The sequence below is a fragment of the Plecotus auritus genome (genome assembly GCF_963455305.1).
Source record: "Plecotus auritus genome assembly, chromosome: X".
In the NCBI taxonomy this organism is placed as follows: Eukaryota; Metazoa; Chordata; class Mammalia; order Chiroptera; family Vespertilionidae; genus Plecotus; species Plecotus auritus.
The window spans coordinates 8,788,319-8,804,176 of record NC_137784.1 but is presented as its reverse complement, the minus strand read 5'-3'; the positions used below and the strand labels follow the sequence as shown (position 1 = coordinate 8,804,176).

At 40.7% G+C, this 15,858-nt stretch overlaps 1 protein-coding gene across 1 annotated transcript in view; it reads right to left on the bottom strand.

The window, feature by feature from the left end:
• Positions 1-15,858, bottom strand: part of CA5B (carbonic anhydrase 5B) — a 36,811-nt gene that overhangs the window by 8,607 nt on the left and 12,346 nt on the right. Inside the window, exons 3-4 of the mRNA XM_080653916.1 lie at positions 7,625-7,822; positions 252-370 (exon numbers count right to left, since the gene is read on the bottom strand). Of these exons, the coding sequence (XP_080510042.1) occupies positions 252-370; positions 7,625-7,822 (317 nt within the window). The remainder of the gene's footprint in view (positions 1-251; positions 371-7,624; positions 7,823-15,858) is intronic.

The following is a 15,858-nucleotide window of genomic DNA, read 5'->3' as shown; positions in this document are numbered from 1 at the left end:
ACGCTCTATCCACTGAGCCAAACCGGTTTCGGCCATTTTGTAATCTTAAGGTTGATCTAAGCTATATTATTTGAGATGAGGGCAGTTATCATTTTACATGTAATAACTGGGGATAATCTAATATGCCCCTGAGAGAGCTATTTAGATTTATAGGAATCACCTGATTCTTCCTGATCATTTCTTCAAACTAGAAACTCAGAACTATCCCCACTCCTCCGCAGCTGTCACTATTCCCGAGCTTCTCAACATACCTCTGCCGGGTAGCATTTGCTGTCCACAGTATGCTCGGAACCCCAGGCATCGATGGCCCCCCAGTGAAAATGGAACTGCTTCAATCGATAGTTATCTTCCAGGGGTCCCCCCTTGATCACTGAAATGACACATCCAACAATTTTAGGGCACAGTTTTTCACAAGGTGGAAGGTGGAGGGAAAGGCCGAATCTGTGGGTGAAACTTCTATATGAACTGTCCTAAGTGGAACACACTGTGTTGTATACAAGTGTTTATAAACTTAATTTCCATGCAGTTAATACATGTCTAAGGGGGAGATCTGCACTCTGAATGGCACTGAGACTTAACTACAGTCCAAGCTATATACAATTGTTAAAGGTCAATTCTTGACTTATTTTTTATATTCTCCATTTACTGTGCCCAGTTTTTTGTGGCTATAGTAAAATGTATATTTCTCTCAGCATATATATCCAACTCAATCTCATAAAACTGAAATATGGGGACAAAAGATATTCTATTTATTTTTTATGCACTGATACTTGGCTTTTCAATTTTTGTAGATATCCTTCCCTTTCATTGAAATAGAATAGGAAATTTGCAAGTTAAAAATTATCACCCATCACCCTTTGGACAGAGTGAACAATGTGAGTCATCCACACACTTCACCACTAGGTTTACCGTGTTGGATAAATACCTTTGGTTTAGACCAGTGGTCGGCGAACTCATTAGTCAACAGAGCGGCAAACAGCGGCTCACAAGCCGCAGTTTGCCGACCACTGGTTAAGACTAATGTTTTTTGAAACTCATGAAATCAATACATTACAGTATATGCAAAATATTTGGATGTGAGTTTTTCAACTCACCCTTCCTCAGTTTTTGGGTGGTGCTAATTTTCTTCTTTTGCTTGAATTTGCTAAATCATTTTATTTTCTCATTACTTCCATCTAATCAGGCCTTGGTGATATCTGTTCATGGTTAAACTAATACAACAACATGAAAACCATCCATCTCATCTATCGTAATGGTCTTTAGCATTTATCGCATCATTTGTTGAATTTTATATACACAAATGATTGAGTACGGTGATCCCAAGGACCAAATACACTAGATATGTCATACAATGGTCTTCTGTGTATTGTACTGGCTTTTGAAAATATTTTACCTAACTTCCTCTTTAAAAATACGAAGTTTTGTAAGAAATGAGCAAAGACACCTATGACTTCTTTGGGTGCAGGGAAGCTGAGAATAATACCACATGATTCGCTAAATTAATAGGAAGATGGTACTAAAGTGTACTGATATGAAAATAAAACATCTCCTCAAAATTCTTATTTTTCTGTGCCAGCTCCATATTGTGAGCATGACTTTGGCAAATAATTAACCTAATCTGTTTAATTCAATTGACGTTCTGGTCCCAAGTTTAGTGACCAGGGCAGAGGAGACCGCAAGCTTTTCTCTCCTATCCCCAGAAACACACTGGCAAAATTTCCTAGACACTTACAGTGTGTGTCTTCTCCAAAGACAATGAGCAAGGCAGAGAGGAGATGTCACCAATGGGTGGCTTCAAGGGAGCAGGGCAGAACTGGTCTTCAGGTGTGTTTGGATTCACCCACATAATACTAAAGACATTTTTACATTCGTTGCCAACATTTAAATCTGGATGATTTCACATAAAAATCCGCGCTTTCAACTTAACTTGAAAATGAGACGTCCTGACCATGCTTCCACTGGGTGACAGTAGGCTGGACAGGAGAAATGGTCGCCCCCTTTAGGTGGTCCCACCAGTTCTGTCTCCCCACCACACTGTAGCTCCTTGGGCAAAACCATCCCCTCTTCCTCTTTCTATTATGAGCACCTGGCACAGTGCCTGACACTTAGGAGATCCTCATGAAAACAGGAACTAAAAAAAAAAAATAGACTGTAAAGTGTTTGTTAGTTGAAACATCACTGGTAACCTCAACAAGAGCAAGGAAAATGGTGGAGTCGGGCAGGGCAGATGCGTGGATGAGAAGGGCAAGTACAGTTGGCAAGAAATGGGGAAGAAAATGGACACAGAAGTTAGTGAATTAGAAAGCAGAGCAGTCATAATATATATATCAATTATATACTTATTTATTTATTGTTGATATTTCGTTCTTTCTGTGCTCTGAGAAGAGATTAAATATGTAAAAATTAGATAGGAAATATAAAACAGCTAGCATAGTGTCAGGTAAGCAGCCTATGTAATGTTCACTCCCTTCTTTTGCTTTTTAGAAAATTTATCTTTATTGTTTAAAGTATTACAGATGTCCCCTCCCCCCCCATTGACCCTCTCTACCTCGCCCCTCCCAGGACTACCATACTATTGTCTGTATCCATGGGTTTACATATATGCATAAAAGTTCTTTGGTTAATCTCTTCCTGCCCCTTCCTCCCTAAAGTAGAGGTGAGGGAACTAACAGAGAAAGGGATGGTGAAGGAGAAGATAATACACAAGCCCCATACAAATAAAAGGAAATACAGAACGGGCATGAAACTTTTTGGGGTGATGGAAATGCTCTAAAATGGGATTGTAATAATGGCTGCACCGCTCTGTAAATTTACTAAAAACTACTATTTTGTTTTTTCCAAAAAAGTAGATGTAGGACCAAAAATACAGAAGGAGAACTTAGATTCATTGGGGATGCTTCTATAAGTGTAAAGTAAGTGAAGCCAAATGGGGCAGGAAGCATCCTTCGGAGAACAACAGAACTCAACTCTTTCTCTTGAATGCCTGATATTGCTGATGAGAGTAATTTCAGTGAAGGTGATAATTTATGGGAATCATTTACAGGACTCAGCCTCGATATAACTCAGTGCCCTTTCCCACAATATTTTGCATCCCTCATATGCACTCATTAAAATCAGTAACTGTGTTCTATTCCGGGGAGCCAAACACAACAATATTCAGCAGAGGGCAGTGGTATGAAATGCTCACAACCCTTCTCTTACCCTTTTCATTTCTGTAAGGCTGATCGTGATGTGATATCCCCTCTTTCATTCCTGAGTTTAGTAATTTGAGTCTTCTCTTATTTTTCCCCGTTGGTCTACCTAGCCAAACATTTGTCAATTTTGTTGAACTTTCCAAAAAACCAACTTCTGATTTCACTGATTTCTGCTCTTTATTATGACCTTCTTTCGGTTTGCTTTAGGTTTAGTTTGCTGTTCTCTTTCTCGTTTCTTAAGGTAGAAGAGTAGATTATTAATTTGAGAAATTTCTCCTCCAATACAGGCATTTTCATTTATAAATTTCTCTCTAAGTACTGCTTTTGCTGCATCCCATAAGGTTTGGTATATTTTGTTTTTGTCACATACCTTCCCCAGCTTGTTCCCTTGCACACTTTATCCTCATTTCTTTGTAAAGCACACTGTAGCAGCATTTCCTACTTTTTTTTCTGGGAAATTTATAGACATTAGTATTTATTAGATCCTTTATTTTCTAGAATTAGAGTTGTTTCACGCCTTACTTCCTTTCTAGGATGTCTTTGCTTTCTTTTAAGTTTCTTTATTTTTTATGTTCATTCATTCTTTCTTCCTCTTTGAATGTTATTGATTATTTGGAAACAGCATGGAGAAATAGCAGTGAAGAATAAGCAGGAGATATGAGGTAGTCACTGAAATGTGGAAAAAGAGATAGAGTTAGGTACTTATTAAAGATTAATGATATCTGAAAGAAAATAATTATTAAAGCACAGTGAAAAGGAGTTACCTATTTTAGTCCTTCCTGACAAAACAAGTGGAAAATTAGCAACCTCCTTACAAACTTCCTTGCATTTTGTAAAAAGAATGTGAAACTGACTCACCTAGGGAAGGTAAGATTAAGGAATGATTCAGTTTGCTGTGTTGGTAGGTATCTAGAGAGCTATTATGAGGAAAATGTTTTTTTTTTCCATATAAGATTGCCCATGCAAATAGGTGGATGAAAATTCTTGGGACTATTGTTCAAATGAGAAAAGCATGACTGAAAAATAAAACAAAAAGCCCAGCCAGTGTGGCTCAGTGGTTGAGCGTTGGCCCTTGAACTAGGAGGTCAAGGTTTGATTTCCAGTCAGGGCACATGCCCAGGTTGCAGGCTCGATTCCCAGTAGGGGGCATGCAGAAGGCAGCTGATCCATGATTCTCTCTCATCATTGATGTTTCTAATTCTCTCCCTCTCCCTTCCGCTCTCTGAAATAAACAAAAACATATTTTTAAAAATAAAATAAAAAACGGCCAAAACAGGTTTGGCTCAGTGGATAGAGCGTCAGCCTGCAGACTGAAGGGTCCCGGGTTCGATTCCGGTCGAGGGCATGTATCTTGGTTGCGGGCACATCCCCAGTGGGAGGTGTGCAGGAGGCGGCTGATCGATGTTTCTCTCTCATCGATGTTTCTAGCTCTCTATCCCTCTCCCTTCCTCTCTGTAAAATATCAATAAAATATATTTAATAAAATAAAATAAAATAAAATAAAATAAAATAAAATAAAATAAAATAAAAAACGATTTGCCTTGAACGATCTTGGGATTGACTCACTTAAGAAACCCATTAAACAACTTCCTAAGGATTTTAGCTCAATAAAGCAATAAAATATTGGCAATAGTCCCTAAACTACCAAAGTTATTAGAAGGTTGATCACTATTTAGAATCCTCATGTTACCACTGTAACTAGCTAGTTTATTAATATTAATAATAGGAAAGGAGCAAAGGGAAGGGCAGACATTATAAGCATGGTCATCTGGGCAGCTTCACCAGAAAGCTGCAACGTTACTCTTCCCAGGGAACCACCATTCCATTCCCTGAAAATCACTGGAAGGAAGGGTCCAACAAAGGGGAAGATGGGTGCAGGCGAGTAAGGTCAGGGTGATGTAGGGAAGGTGCTTGCCTGTCAGTCTAATCTGGGAACAAATATAATAGGCTAGGGGTGGGTCCACTGCAAGCCTGAAAAATCTTGGAAGGGTAAAATTCCCCAGACAAAGAATTCTCTCTTGTTCCTCTTGCCACTTGCACCCCTGTTTCCCACTTGTACTACTGTTTCTCATTTGCTCCATGACCCGTATGGGCCATGTGCCTCCAGAGTCATGTGGCCCTAGAAGCTGCATGGCCCATGGCCATGTGGCCCCCACATGCAATGGACCACAGCTGGGAACACAAACTAAGCTAGCCGGTTGCTGGACTGGACCGTGCAAATATGGAGCAGAAACTCTAGGTAACGGTTTTGATCCTAGCCCTGCTGAAGATAAAATAGGACTTTTTCTATGGCAAGACAGAGGGAGGTGGGACCTTGAAAAGAAAGCCCCTTAACATTACCTCACCAATAAAGCTTTCTACAATACCTCATCTTCCCATGGGAGCCTCAGGAAATTCTTATTCTTGCAGCATCCCAAGAAGCCCACTTTCACCAACGACTGATGGGGACATGGAGAGCACCCCACCAATAACATTCAGGAGAAAAGAAGGTTGCTAAGGACGAGCTGGGGCTGATACTAATTCATTGAGGGGATTGCTATGCATCCAGAGTGAACATCTGACAGCTGGTGTTCTGTGGACTGGGTCTGTCCATTACTCTATCTCCGACAGGAGTAATGGTAGAGCTCTAAGGCAAGATGGTTATCTGAAACACAGGACTTCAGCTTCCTGTTTTGAGGATTTCTGGAATCCTTATATAAAATATATTATAGTCTTCCAGTTGAGGTGGGGCATACTCTAGGGTTTAAAAAATGTAAGAAGGAAGACACTGGTGAATCTGGAGAAAAGGAGTAGTTTCTAGCTTGAGAAATGTAATTAAGATATTTAGGGTTTGGGGATCATGTAAAATCATGGAGGAGAAAGAAAAAATGGGGTACAACATAGAGACACCTAAGCCCTTAAGGATAGACTAGAATACTTTCTGAATCACAGCAAAGAAGTATGTCAGAGGGAAGAGAACCAGAGAGAGATGAACCCCATTGCAGGGTCAGTCTGTTTGCAGTTGGTCAGAGGGCCATGTCTAGGTATCAGAGCATCACTAGAAAAATGCAAGGAAACCCAATATACAGTTGAGAATCCTCGAGCCAGGATAAACACAGGAGTGAACACTGTATTTATGTTTTAAGTTACGCTTTTACTTCATTTATGAACTTTCACAGACTCATTTCTTCATATTCAGAAGAAGAAATTAATTTCCTTTAAATCAGGATTTCTCTATCTCAGCTCTATTGATATTTGAAGCTGGATAACTCTTCATAAATGCTGTCCTGCCTATTATAGGATGTTTAGCAGCATTCCTGGCCTCGACCTACTAGATGTCAGTCACACCACCACCTGCCAGTTGTGACAACAAATGCCTACAGGCATTGCCAAATGTCCCCAGTCCCTGGGAAAAAATAGGTGGCAAAATTGCCACAGGTTGATAACTTCTCTTTAAAAAGACACACTATTTCAAATAATAATTATTTCAATGTAATTAGGACTATTTGATACCATCAAATTTGGCTTGGAAAGGAAAAGAAAAAAGAAACCTGTATAGAATTCATCACACTCTAAAGTTTCAGGTAAACTTTGAAATCATTCAGATTAATTTATATCTGACGAAGACAAAAAAAAAAAGATTCAAAAGCAATATAATGTTTTAATTTTAAAATCTGTTAAAATTGTGTTTCTTGCCTGGCCGGTGTGGCTTAGTGGTTCAGTGTTGACCCATGAACCAAGAGGTCACTGGTTCAATTTCCGGTCAGGGCCCAGGTCCAGGTTTTGGGCTCAATCCTAGTAGGGGGCATGCAGGAGGCAGCTGATTGATGTGTCTCTCTCATTGATGTTTCTATCTCTCTCTCCTTCTCCCTTCTCCTCTCTCTCTCTAAAAAAAAAATCAATAAAAACACATTTAAAAAAATAAAAGTGTGTTTCTTTTAAGTAACATTGCTTAACTAACAAAATTAACAGAATGTGAGTTTCCATTTTTCTAATATACTACTAGCTTTAGCTAGTTGTTAAGACTAAAACCTCATGCACACATGAATATTCTTTTCACCATTTCAAAGGCATTGAAATCTGATCAGTTAAATCTAATTAAACAGTGTTACTATTTAACATAAAAGTGTCTTGTAAAGTCAACAAGTAGAGAAAATTAGTACATATTCATAAACCCTACAAAATAAATTTTGGACACAGTTTTTAATTTCACACCCTATCTTCTATATCAATTATAAATCTATACTTAGAAATATGCTTATTTAGTAATAAAAATACTACATATACTAGAAGAAAATATGCATAAAAACTTACATTGAAAAAGTAAGTCCAACGTGTCCCATCAATGCTAACAAAAGAGGTCGTGCTTCCATGGAGACAGTGTGATATAGCCTGTGCCCATATGAAACTGTGCCTTTAACTCCAGATGACACTACCAGTCTGGCTCTCACCTGATTTATCTGTAGAATCTTCAAATTCCACAAGGAAAGAGTATCCATTATTCCAGAGGTGTAGGCAGGTGGTCGGGTCATAAGAGATGGTGAGCGGTTTTAAGTCAGGATCGTAGACACTATCCCTCCACCGGATGTTGATGGGCGACTGGCGCTCGCCCCCCGGGACCAGGTCCATTCTTTCCCAGAGTGGGTGTACTAGGAGAAAGCACATCGGGACTGCCATCAGGATGTCCCTTATTTGGGTCACACATCAGGCGGTTCTATTTGTGGAGATCCTGTTGAGGCTAATGGAAACGAGAAGTCTCAGGACTTAGCCGCTTAGGGGCTTCATGGACTGACTAAAGCAGAGGACATGGACGTGGGCAGGTCAGAGAGCCCTTTGCGGAGAAGCAGCCTCTGATGTCTTGTCAAACTGCAGCCTCTCAGTCCACCTTCTAATTTCACTTAAACGAAGTGCAACATAGTCTTATGATAACAAGAAAAATGCATGGAGATTAGAATTGATAATTTCCTGGGCTCCACCTACTAAACTAAGGTTTTTTTTAGGGATATGCCCATTTTACTTGTATTTTTAAATTTTTATTGAATTTATTGGGGTGACATTGATTAATAAAATTATATAGGTTTCAGGTGTACAGTTTTATAGTACACTAGAGGCCCGATGCACGAAATTCATGCATGGGTAGGGTCCCTAGGCCTGGCCAGTGATAAGGGCCAATCTGTGGGGTGACCAGTGGGGCAATCGGGAGGGGGGGGAAGGGGGCCCCAGTGGCACCCGCCTTGGCCGGCCTGGTGCTGCCCGTTCGCTGGCCCTGCCCCCCACTGCTGCCGATTTTCTCCCTCTGCAGGGTAACTGGCAGGCCTTCGGTGGCCCCTGCTGGCACCCACCTTGACTGGCCTGGGGCCTGCAGGCTGGGGACAGTTCCTGAGTTGAGTGTCTGCCCCCTGGTGGTCTGTGCATGTCATAGTGACCAGTGGCTCCACCAGTAGTTCTGCCATTTGGTCAATTTGCATATTAAGCTTTTATTATATAAGATTATCTGTATATTGTATTATGTATTCACTACCCAAAGTCAAGTCTCCTTTCGTCACTGTCACCATTTTTATCCCCCCTTTACCCTCTTCTCCCCCCGCACACACACACACCTCTTTCCCTCTGGTAATCACCATATTGTTGTCTATGTCTATGAGTTTTTTGGTGTGTTTTTTTTTCTTACAAAATAGAAACAGGCTCATAGATACAGAGAACCTACTGCTAAACTAGTTTTAAACATAGGAACATATTAATGAAATTTTCAGTAACACACATATTCAACAAAGTAAATGGGGAAAGAGGATAAATAATTTTTGGAAAGCAAATGTTCAGTCAACCATTAAGGTTTTAATTGGTTGGCTAGTAGAAATAAAGGCTTGCATTGCATGCATCCTATAATTTTGCTTGCTGTTTTGAAGATTTCTGGATTCCTTACACACAATGTAATATTGTAGGCTTCCAGTTGACATTAGAGCACACTCTAGGGCAGCCGTGGGCAAACTACGGCCCGCGGGCCGGATCCGGCCTGTTCGGCTGTTCTATCCAGCCTGTGGAGCCGAAAGAGCGGAGGGTTCTCTTGCTCTCCCCTCCGCTCCTTTACTTTGAATTTATATTAGTTCACACAAACACTCCATCCATGCTTTTGTTCTGGCCCTCCGGTCCAGTTTAAGAACCCATTGTGGCCCTCGAGTCAAAAAGTTTGCCCACCCCTGCTCTAGGGTTTTGGAAAAATTAAGAAAGATACTGATGATTGTGAGAAGATAAGGAGTAATTTCTTCTTAGTTTGAGACATATAATATGTTCAGGGTTTAGGGGCCCTGTTGATGGAGAGCAGAGTGAGTCACCCCAATATCTCTTTGGCACAAGAATTATTTTAGACTGAATTTTTAAAGAAACAACTGACACATGAGAAGGTTTGAAAATGCAGTAGAAGTTATCCTCTTGTAAGAAACGTTTATATTTATAAGGGAATCTCCATTTATAAGGGTGTCTCCCTCTCTGTACCAGGAAGAAGACTAAATCTGTAGACTCTCATCAATGGAGAAGGCACTGACTTAAATCTATATAACAACCTTACTCTTGTTTACTGTGCTTTTCCTGATAACCTCCCATACTAGAGCCCTGCCCCCAAATCTTTTGTCTTTAGCTGAAGACTGTATTTAAGGTGGTGGCTTGGGCCTTTTGGGGGAGTTATTCAGTTTTCTTGAGTCTCTCCCATGTATACAGGCGGTATCCATGTTATTAAACTTTTGTTTGTTTTTTCTCCTGTTAATCTGTCTTTTATTATTGGAGGGGGTTGGGTCTCAGTCCAGAACCTAGAAGGATAGAGCAAAAATTATTTTTCCTCCCCTACACTGTCATATCATTTAGAAGAAAGGAAAATGGGGGGAAATAGAGATACTTAAGGCCTTAAGGACAGACTCAAATACTTCTTGAATCACAGCAGAGAAGTATGTCAGACCAAAGATAACCAGAGAGAGATAAATCCCATTGGAGGAATTATATGGTCCTATTTAAGTGTGTATGCTAACTTCACCTCTTATGTAAGCAAGATTTGAAGATTACGAAGCCATTATGCAAAACCTGGGTAGACTATTACCATTGCTAAGGTTCCTGGAGTTCTGTTTATAATATTAAGTGTACAGACACATTATGTCCCACATGGGCACTGATAACATCACTGATGCTGATTTTTCTACCAAAAATTCAAGAACCAGGTCTTGTAATTGCACAGGAACTTCATTTCTTTTTTTTTTTTTAAATATATATTTTATTGATATTTCACAGAGAGGAAGGGAGAGGGATAGAGAGCCAGAAACATCGATGAGAGAGAAACATCGATCAGCTGCCTCCTGCACACCTCCCACTGGGGATGTGCCCGCAACCAAGGTACATGCCCTTGACCGGAATCGAACCCGGGACCCTTCAGTCCGCAGGCCGACGCTCTATCCACTGAGCCAAACTGGTTTCGGCAGGAACTTCATTTCTTTAACATGACTTTCCCCCTTAATTCAAGCTAGCTTTGTCCAGTCAATAGCAGCACGGCATACTGCATGTCCACTCCCTTAATCACAAAGCCCTTAGGACATCAGGTTCTGGTTAGCACCATAAGGTCTTAGGAACAAAACCTCAGGTCTGTTGATCAAGGGAATAGTTTCAAACTGAAGATAACATCTTGGCCTCAGTTGTGTGTCAGTCCCAGGCCCATGAAAGCATAACATCTTTACCCTCACCAAACTGGACAGAATGACACCACAGCTGACATCGGGACTTGATACAATAACCACTACTTCCTATTCTGGCCCCAAATAATCAGTAGAGCCCATGACCTCAACTCCCTTAGTCACAATGATTAATAATTGTTTCCGTATATAATCTGCCCTCATACAGGCCATTGGGGAGCTAGGTCTTTGAGCATTAGCTCACCTGTGTCTCCAAACTTGGTGCCATTTTCTTAAATAAACCTTTACTTTTTTTGCTGCAAACTCCTGCTCATGTTTTATTGGGCTTTGATGTGTGCCAGGGGTCCTCAAACTTTTTAAACAGGGGGCCAGTTCACTGTCCCTCAGACTGTTGGAGGGCCGGACTATAGTTTAAAAAAAAAAAACTATGAACAAATTCCTATGCGCACTGCGGGCCCGGGACAAGTCGGCTGCTAAGCAGGACAGGCAGCGGCACCCGGCGGGCCAGATAAATGTCCTCGGCGGGCCGCATGTGGCCCGCGGGCCGTAGTTTGAGGATGCCTGGTGGGCAAATGAACCCCTTTAGTTTGGAACAGTCTTTGTGGCAAGTCCCTGATAAATCTCCACAGACTTCCTGATAACACAGACAGATCTTTTGAGACATCCATGCATGATGGATTGAACCCATGTATATAATTTGGGGTGTTATAGTTCTCTGCCCTTTAGAAGCACCATAGGTGGGTAAAACCAAGACCAACAGGAAATCATTACTAATGACCCTCTGCACCTCACCTCACTGCTATGAATGAGTCTAAGGATTTGACAAGGCAGCTGCTATACAAATACCCTTGTGCATGGCAGGGTCCCTGACACTCTTCTTTTCATTAAAAAAAAAAAAAAGACAACAAACAAAAACAAAAAACAGACATTTGCCTCTGATTTACTCTTACATAGGAAACATTCTTCTTTCTGAGGTAGCTGCCCAAAGCTGGAAGTGCAAGATCTTAACCTTGTCTTTTTGGGCAAAAGTACCCCAGCAGTACAGACATAAAGCTCTCCTGGCAGTTTCTAGGCCAGTAGTTCTCAACAGAGTGATTCTGCCCCCAGGGGATATTTGTCAGTGTCTAGAGACATTTTTCATTGTTATAACTGGAGGAGGGTGCTACTGACATCTAGTGGGTGGAGGCCAAGGATGCAGCTAAACATCACACAATGCATAGATTACCTGACCCTGGATTTCAACAACGCCAAAGTAGAGAAATCTTGGTGTAGAGCTAAAAGCAAAGACAAACTCAAAATATTCTTCTTCTTTCTATTTTTTCATATAATGCAGTACTCTCGCCTGTAGAGAGGTCTGAAATCAATGTTTTGGGTTTCTCCGTTAATATAAACGAACTTGTGAAAAACAAGAACTTTCTGTTTCAGAAATCTAAAATGGAAAATGTATATAAATTGGTATAATATACTCGTATTATAATTGGATTAGAATGCAAATTTCTTGCAGGTAGGAGCCATATCTTCCTCCTTTTTTGTTGTCTTGTAGTGCCTTATCTGATATATGCCTTTTAATTTTTTTTAAAAATATATTTTATTGATATTTTTCAGAGAGGAAGGGCGAGGGATAGAGAGCTAGAAACATCGATGAGAGAGAAACATCGATGAGAGAGAAACATCGATCAGCTGCCTCCTGCACACCTCCCACTGGGGATGTGCCTGCAACCAAGGTACATGCCCCTGACCGGAATCGAACCCGGGACCCTTCAGTCCACAGGCCGACGCTCTATCCACTGAGCCAAACCGGTTTTGGCTATGCCTTTTAATTTTAGTGTTGAACTGCTATTGTTGGGATAAACAACTGCATTTGATTGTGTGATGTTTTCAAACTTCTAGAAATACCTCTGAGATATTCAGACTTGTGGCTGGGGACTTGAGAATTCACACTTATTGTGTGTCAGTTTTATGTGATTTAAAATCTATTCGCCCTAACCAGTTTGGCTCAGTGGATAGAGCGTCAGCCTGCGGACTCAAGGGTCCCAGGTTCGATTCCGGTCAAGGGCATGTACCTTGGTTGCAGGCATATCCCCAGTAGGAGGTGTGCAGGAGGCAGCTGATCGATGTTTCTCTCCCATCGATGTTTCTAACTCTCTATCCCTCTCCCTTCCTCTCTGTAAAAAATCAATAAAATATATTAAAAAAATAAAAAAAATAAAATCTATTCATGACAAAAGTTAAAGCTGTTTTTAAGAGTGAAATTGTTTTGATCTAAGAATGAAGTTGTTTTGATATAAGTGATATAAACTGAGTCAGGATATTATCTCATTTGTTCTCATTGATAACTACTCAGTAGCTCAGCTGCTGAGGGGCACTACAGGGGCTTATCCATAGCAGTATATGAAGAGACAACTACAGCAAGGGGACATCTATAATAAGAAGAGCGTAATATGCTAATTAGACCCGACAGCCAAATGTCCTTCCAGACGACCTTCTGGACGAAGCCGGGGCTGCGAGGGCAGAGGCAAGCCATGGTGGCTGCGAGGGCCGAGCCCCTTGCACAAATTTCGTGCATCGGGCCTCTAGTTTAGACTATGAATACCCAGAGTTTGTGAGGACTACTGAGAGTGTTTGGTCTGGGCAAGGTGGTCTCTTGTGCTGTTTCAGGGAGTTACTCAGTTTTCCTGGGTCTCTCCTATGTATACAGGAGGTATCCATGTTATTTTTTTTTTTTTAGAAAATACGTTTTTTAATATTTTTTCTTCTCTTTGCATTTATAACATAATTCACTTCAATCACAGAATACTTTTTTTCTCAATGCCACAAACTGTATCACAAATGAAGCTAGTGCTGCTGCTTATCAAAATGTACAAGACAATTGATCTTTTTTATAAATCCACATTATATGTTAACTTGTTCCTAAAACTCCCTTCCCCCCCCGCCCCTTTTTTGGCCTGGTATCCATGTTATTAAAATTCTGTTTGTTTTCCTTTGATTAGTCTCTCCTTTATTGGGGGGGGGCAATAATTCAGAAGGGTAGAATGAAAATAATTTGTCCTCCCCTACACATACAAGTGTTATTATGTGCTTCCCCTGCTGCTCTGCAAATACGAACTCAGCTGGCTTTCAATCAGTTGTGGGATGAAGGAATATAATAAAGAACATAACTGGGGAGGTCTCATTCTTTGTTATGTATATTTCGTACTAGAGGCCCAGTGCATGAAATTCATGCATATGTAGGGTCCCTAAGCCTGGATGGCAATCAGGGCCTATCAGGTCCTTTCAGCTGCCAGCCGGGCCTTCCTTCTGGTTGCCAGCTGGGGCCTCCCTTCCCCGGCTGCTGGCTGCCAGACGGGGCCTTCCTTCATTCCACACTGCCCCTAGTGGTCAATGCATGTTATAGCAAGCGATCGGTCTCCCAGTCAAACTCCCACAGGGACAATTTGCATATTAGGCTTATATACATATATAGATTACCCTACTGACCACATTATTTTTTCTTTAAGAATATTTTAGGTTTACCTCTTTCTTGCCTCACCCATGACCACCAGCCTAGTTCCAGTCTCTATAGCCCAGACTTCACACCATGCTCTTGGTTGCTTTGCCTCCTCTCTCACTCTCCTCTACTCCATCTTCCCAAACTCCAGTCTTGACATTTTCTCCAACCACTCTGACCTTTCCTTCTGCTGAACTCACACTGCATTCACCCTCACACCATTTAGCACCTACGGCTAAATGTCGCATGCAATGTGCCTTTACTTTATCTGCTCAAAGGGCCTGTGTCAACTCTAAGCCGTAGGGCCTGAATCCTGTACTTCTGCTACAGGCCCAGGGCTGAACTTGGTACCAGGCACAAAGGAGGCACTTAATGCTTACCTTACTGATAGAGAAAACCAAACAAGTTGACACCAAGGCTCTCTAGCCTTGCCTCTCACCCATAGTCTCTTCAACCAGGCAAGCAGGTGTACCCAGAACACCTCCTGCATTCACATGATCACAGCTGCCTGGTTTTTTTCTCATCTATGAAAATCCTACTGGCTCTCAAGGTCAGTTCAAACCCCTTCCCTGACAGCTGCACATTACATTAAGCATCCTCTCATCTTCCGTTACTCCTAGGCAACTGCTCTCTGTACCTGCACTGTCTAACATGGTACCCACACACCCAGTGTGACTAGTTGAAATTCAAATGTGCTATAAATGTAAAACACTGAGGGACCTTGAAAACTTATATTGTTTGCAAATATATTTCAAACAAAAGCAAAATATTTCATTTATAATCCTTATATTCATCTTACTTTAAAGTGATAATATTTTGGATATATTACATTAAATAAAATATATCAGTAATATTTATTTCACCTATATACTATATATAATTCACCTATATATTCTATATTAGTAGAATTACAAAAATGAACAAAATTTACCTCCCCCAGTTTTATTGAGATGCAGTTGACATACCATTTGTTCATTTTTAAGTGTGATTATTAGAAAAGATGGAATTGCCTACATAGCTCATTTTTGTGGTTCACTTTATTTAACTACTAGATAGCATTAGGGACTTACACTTTTCAACTTTCTGTTAAAAAAGTAAAACTTTATTACCTAGATAAATATTTTGTTCCACTTTAAGCCTCAAAGTGCCAGTGTTGAGAATAAGCCAGTCTGGGTAGGATGTGGGCCTGGTGGTAGGAAGCCACACCCAGCAACCAGAAATGTACTATAACACTGGGCAGTTCATTTTAATGAAAACACGGTCAATGTGAGAGGAAATAAGATATACTCTCAATAAAAATATATTTATGGAGCAGTTTCAAGTCCTTGGCTTTAGCTAGATTATCATTCCTAATTTACAAGCATTGCTTTCTTACCTATGCTTTTATTATGTGCAAATGGGATCAAAAGAGACTAAACCCAAAGAGAAAAAATAGAGAAACCTTGACCTGAAGCAAGCCAATATTTGAAAACTCTGAGTCAACCCCTTTAAACTAATGGAAAATATGAAAAATACCTCTTCAATGATC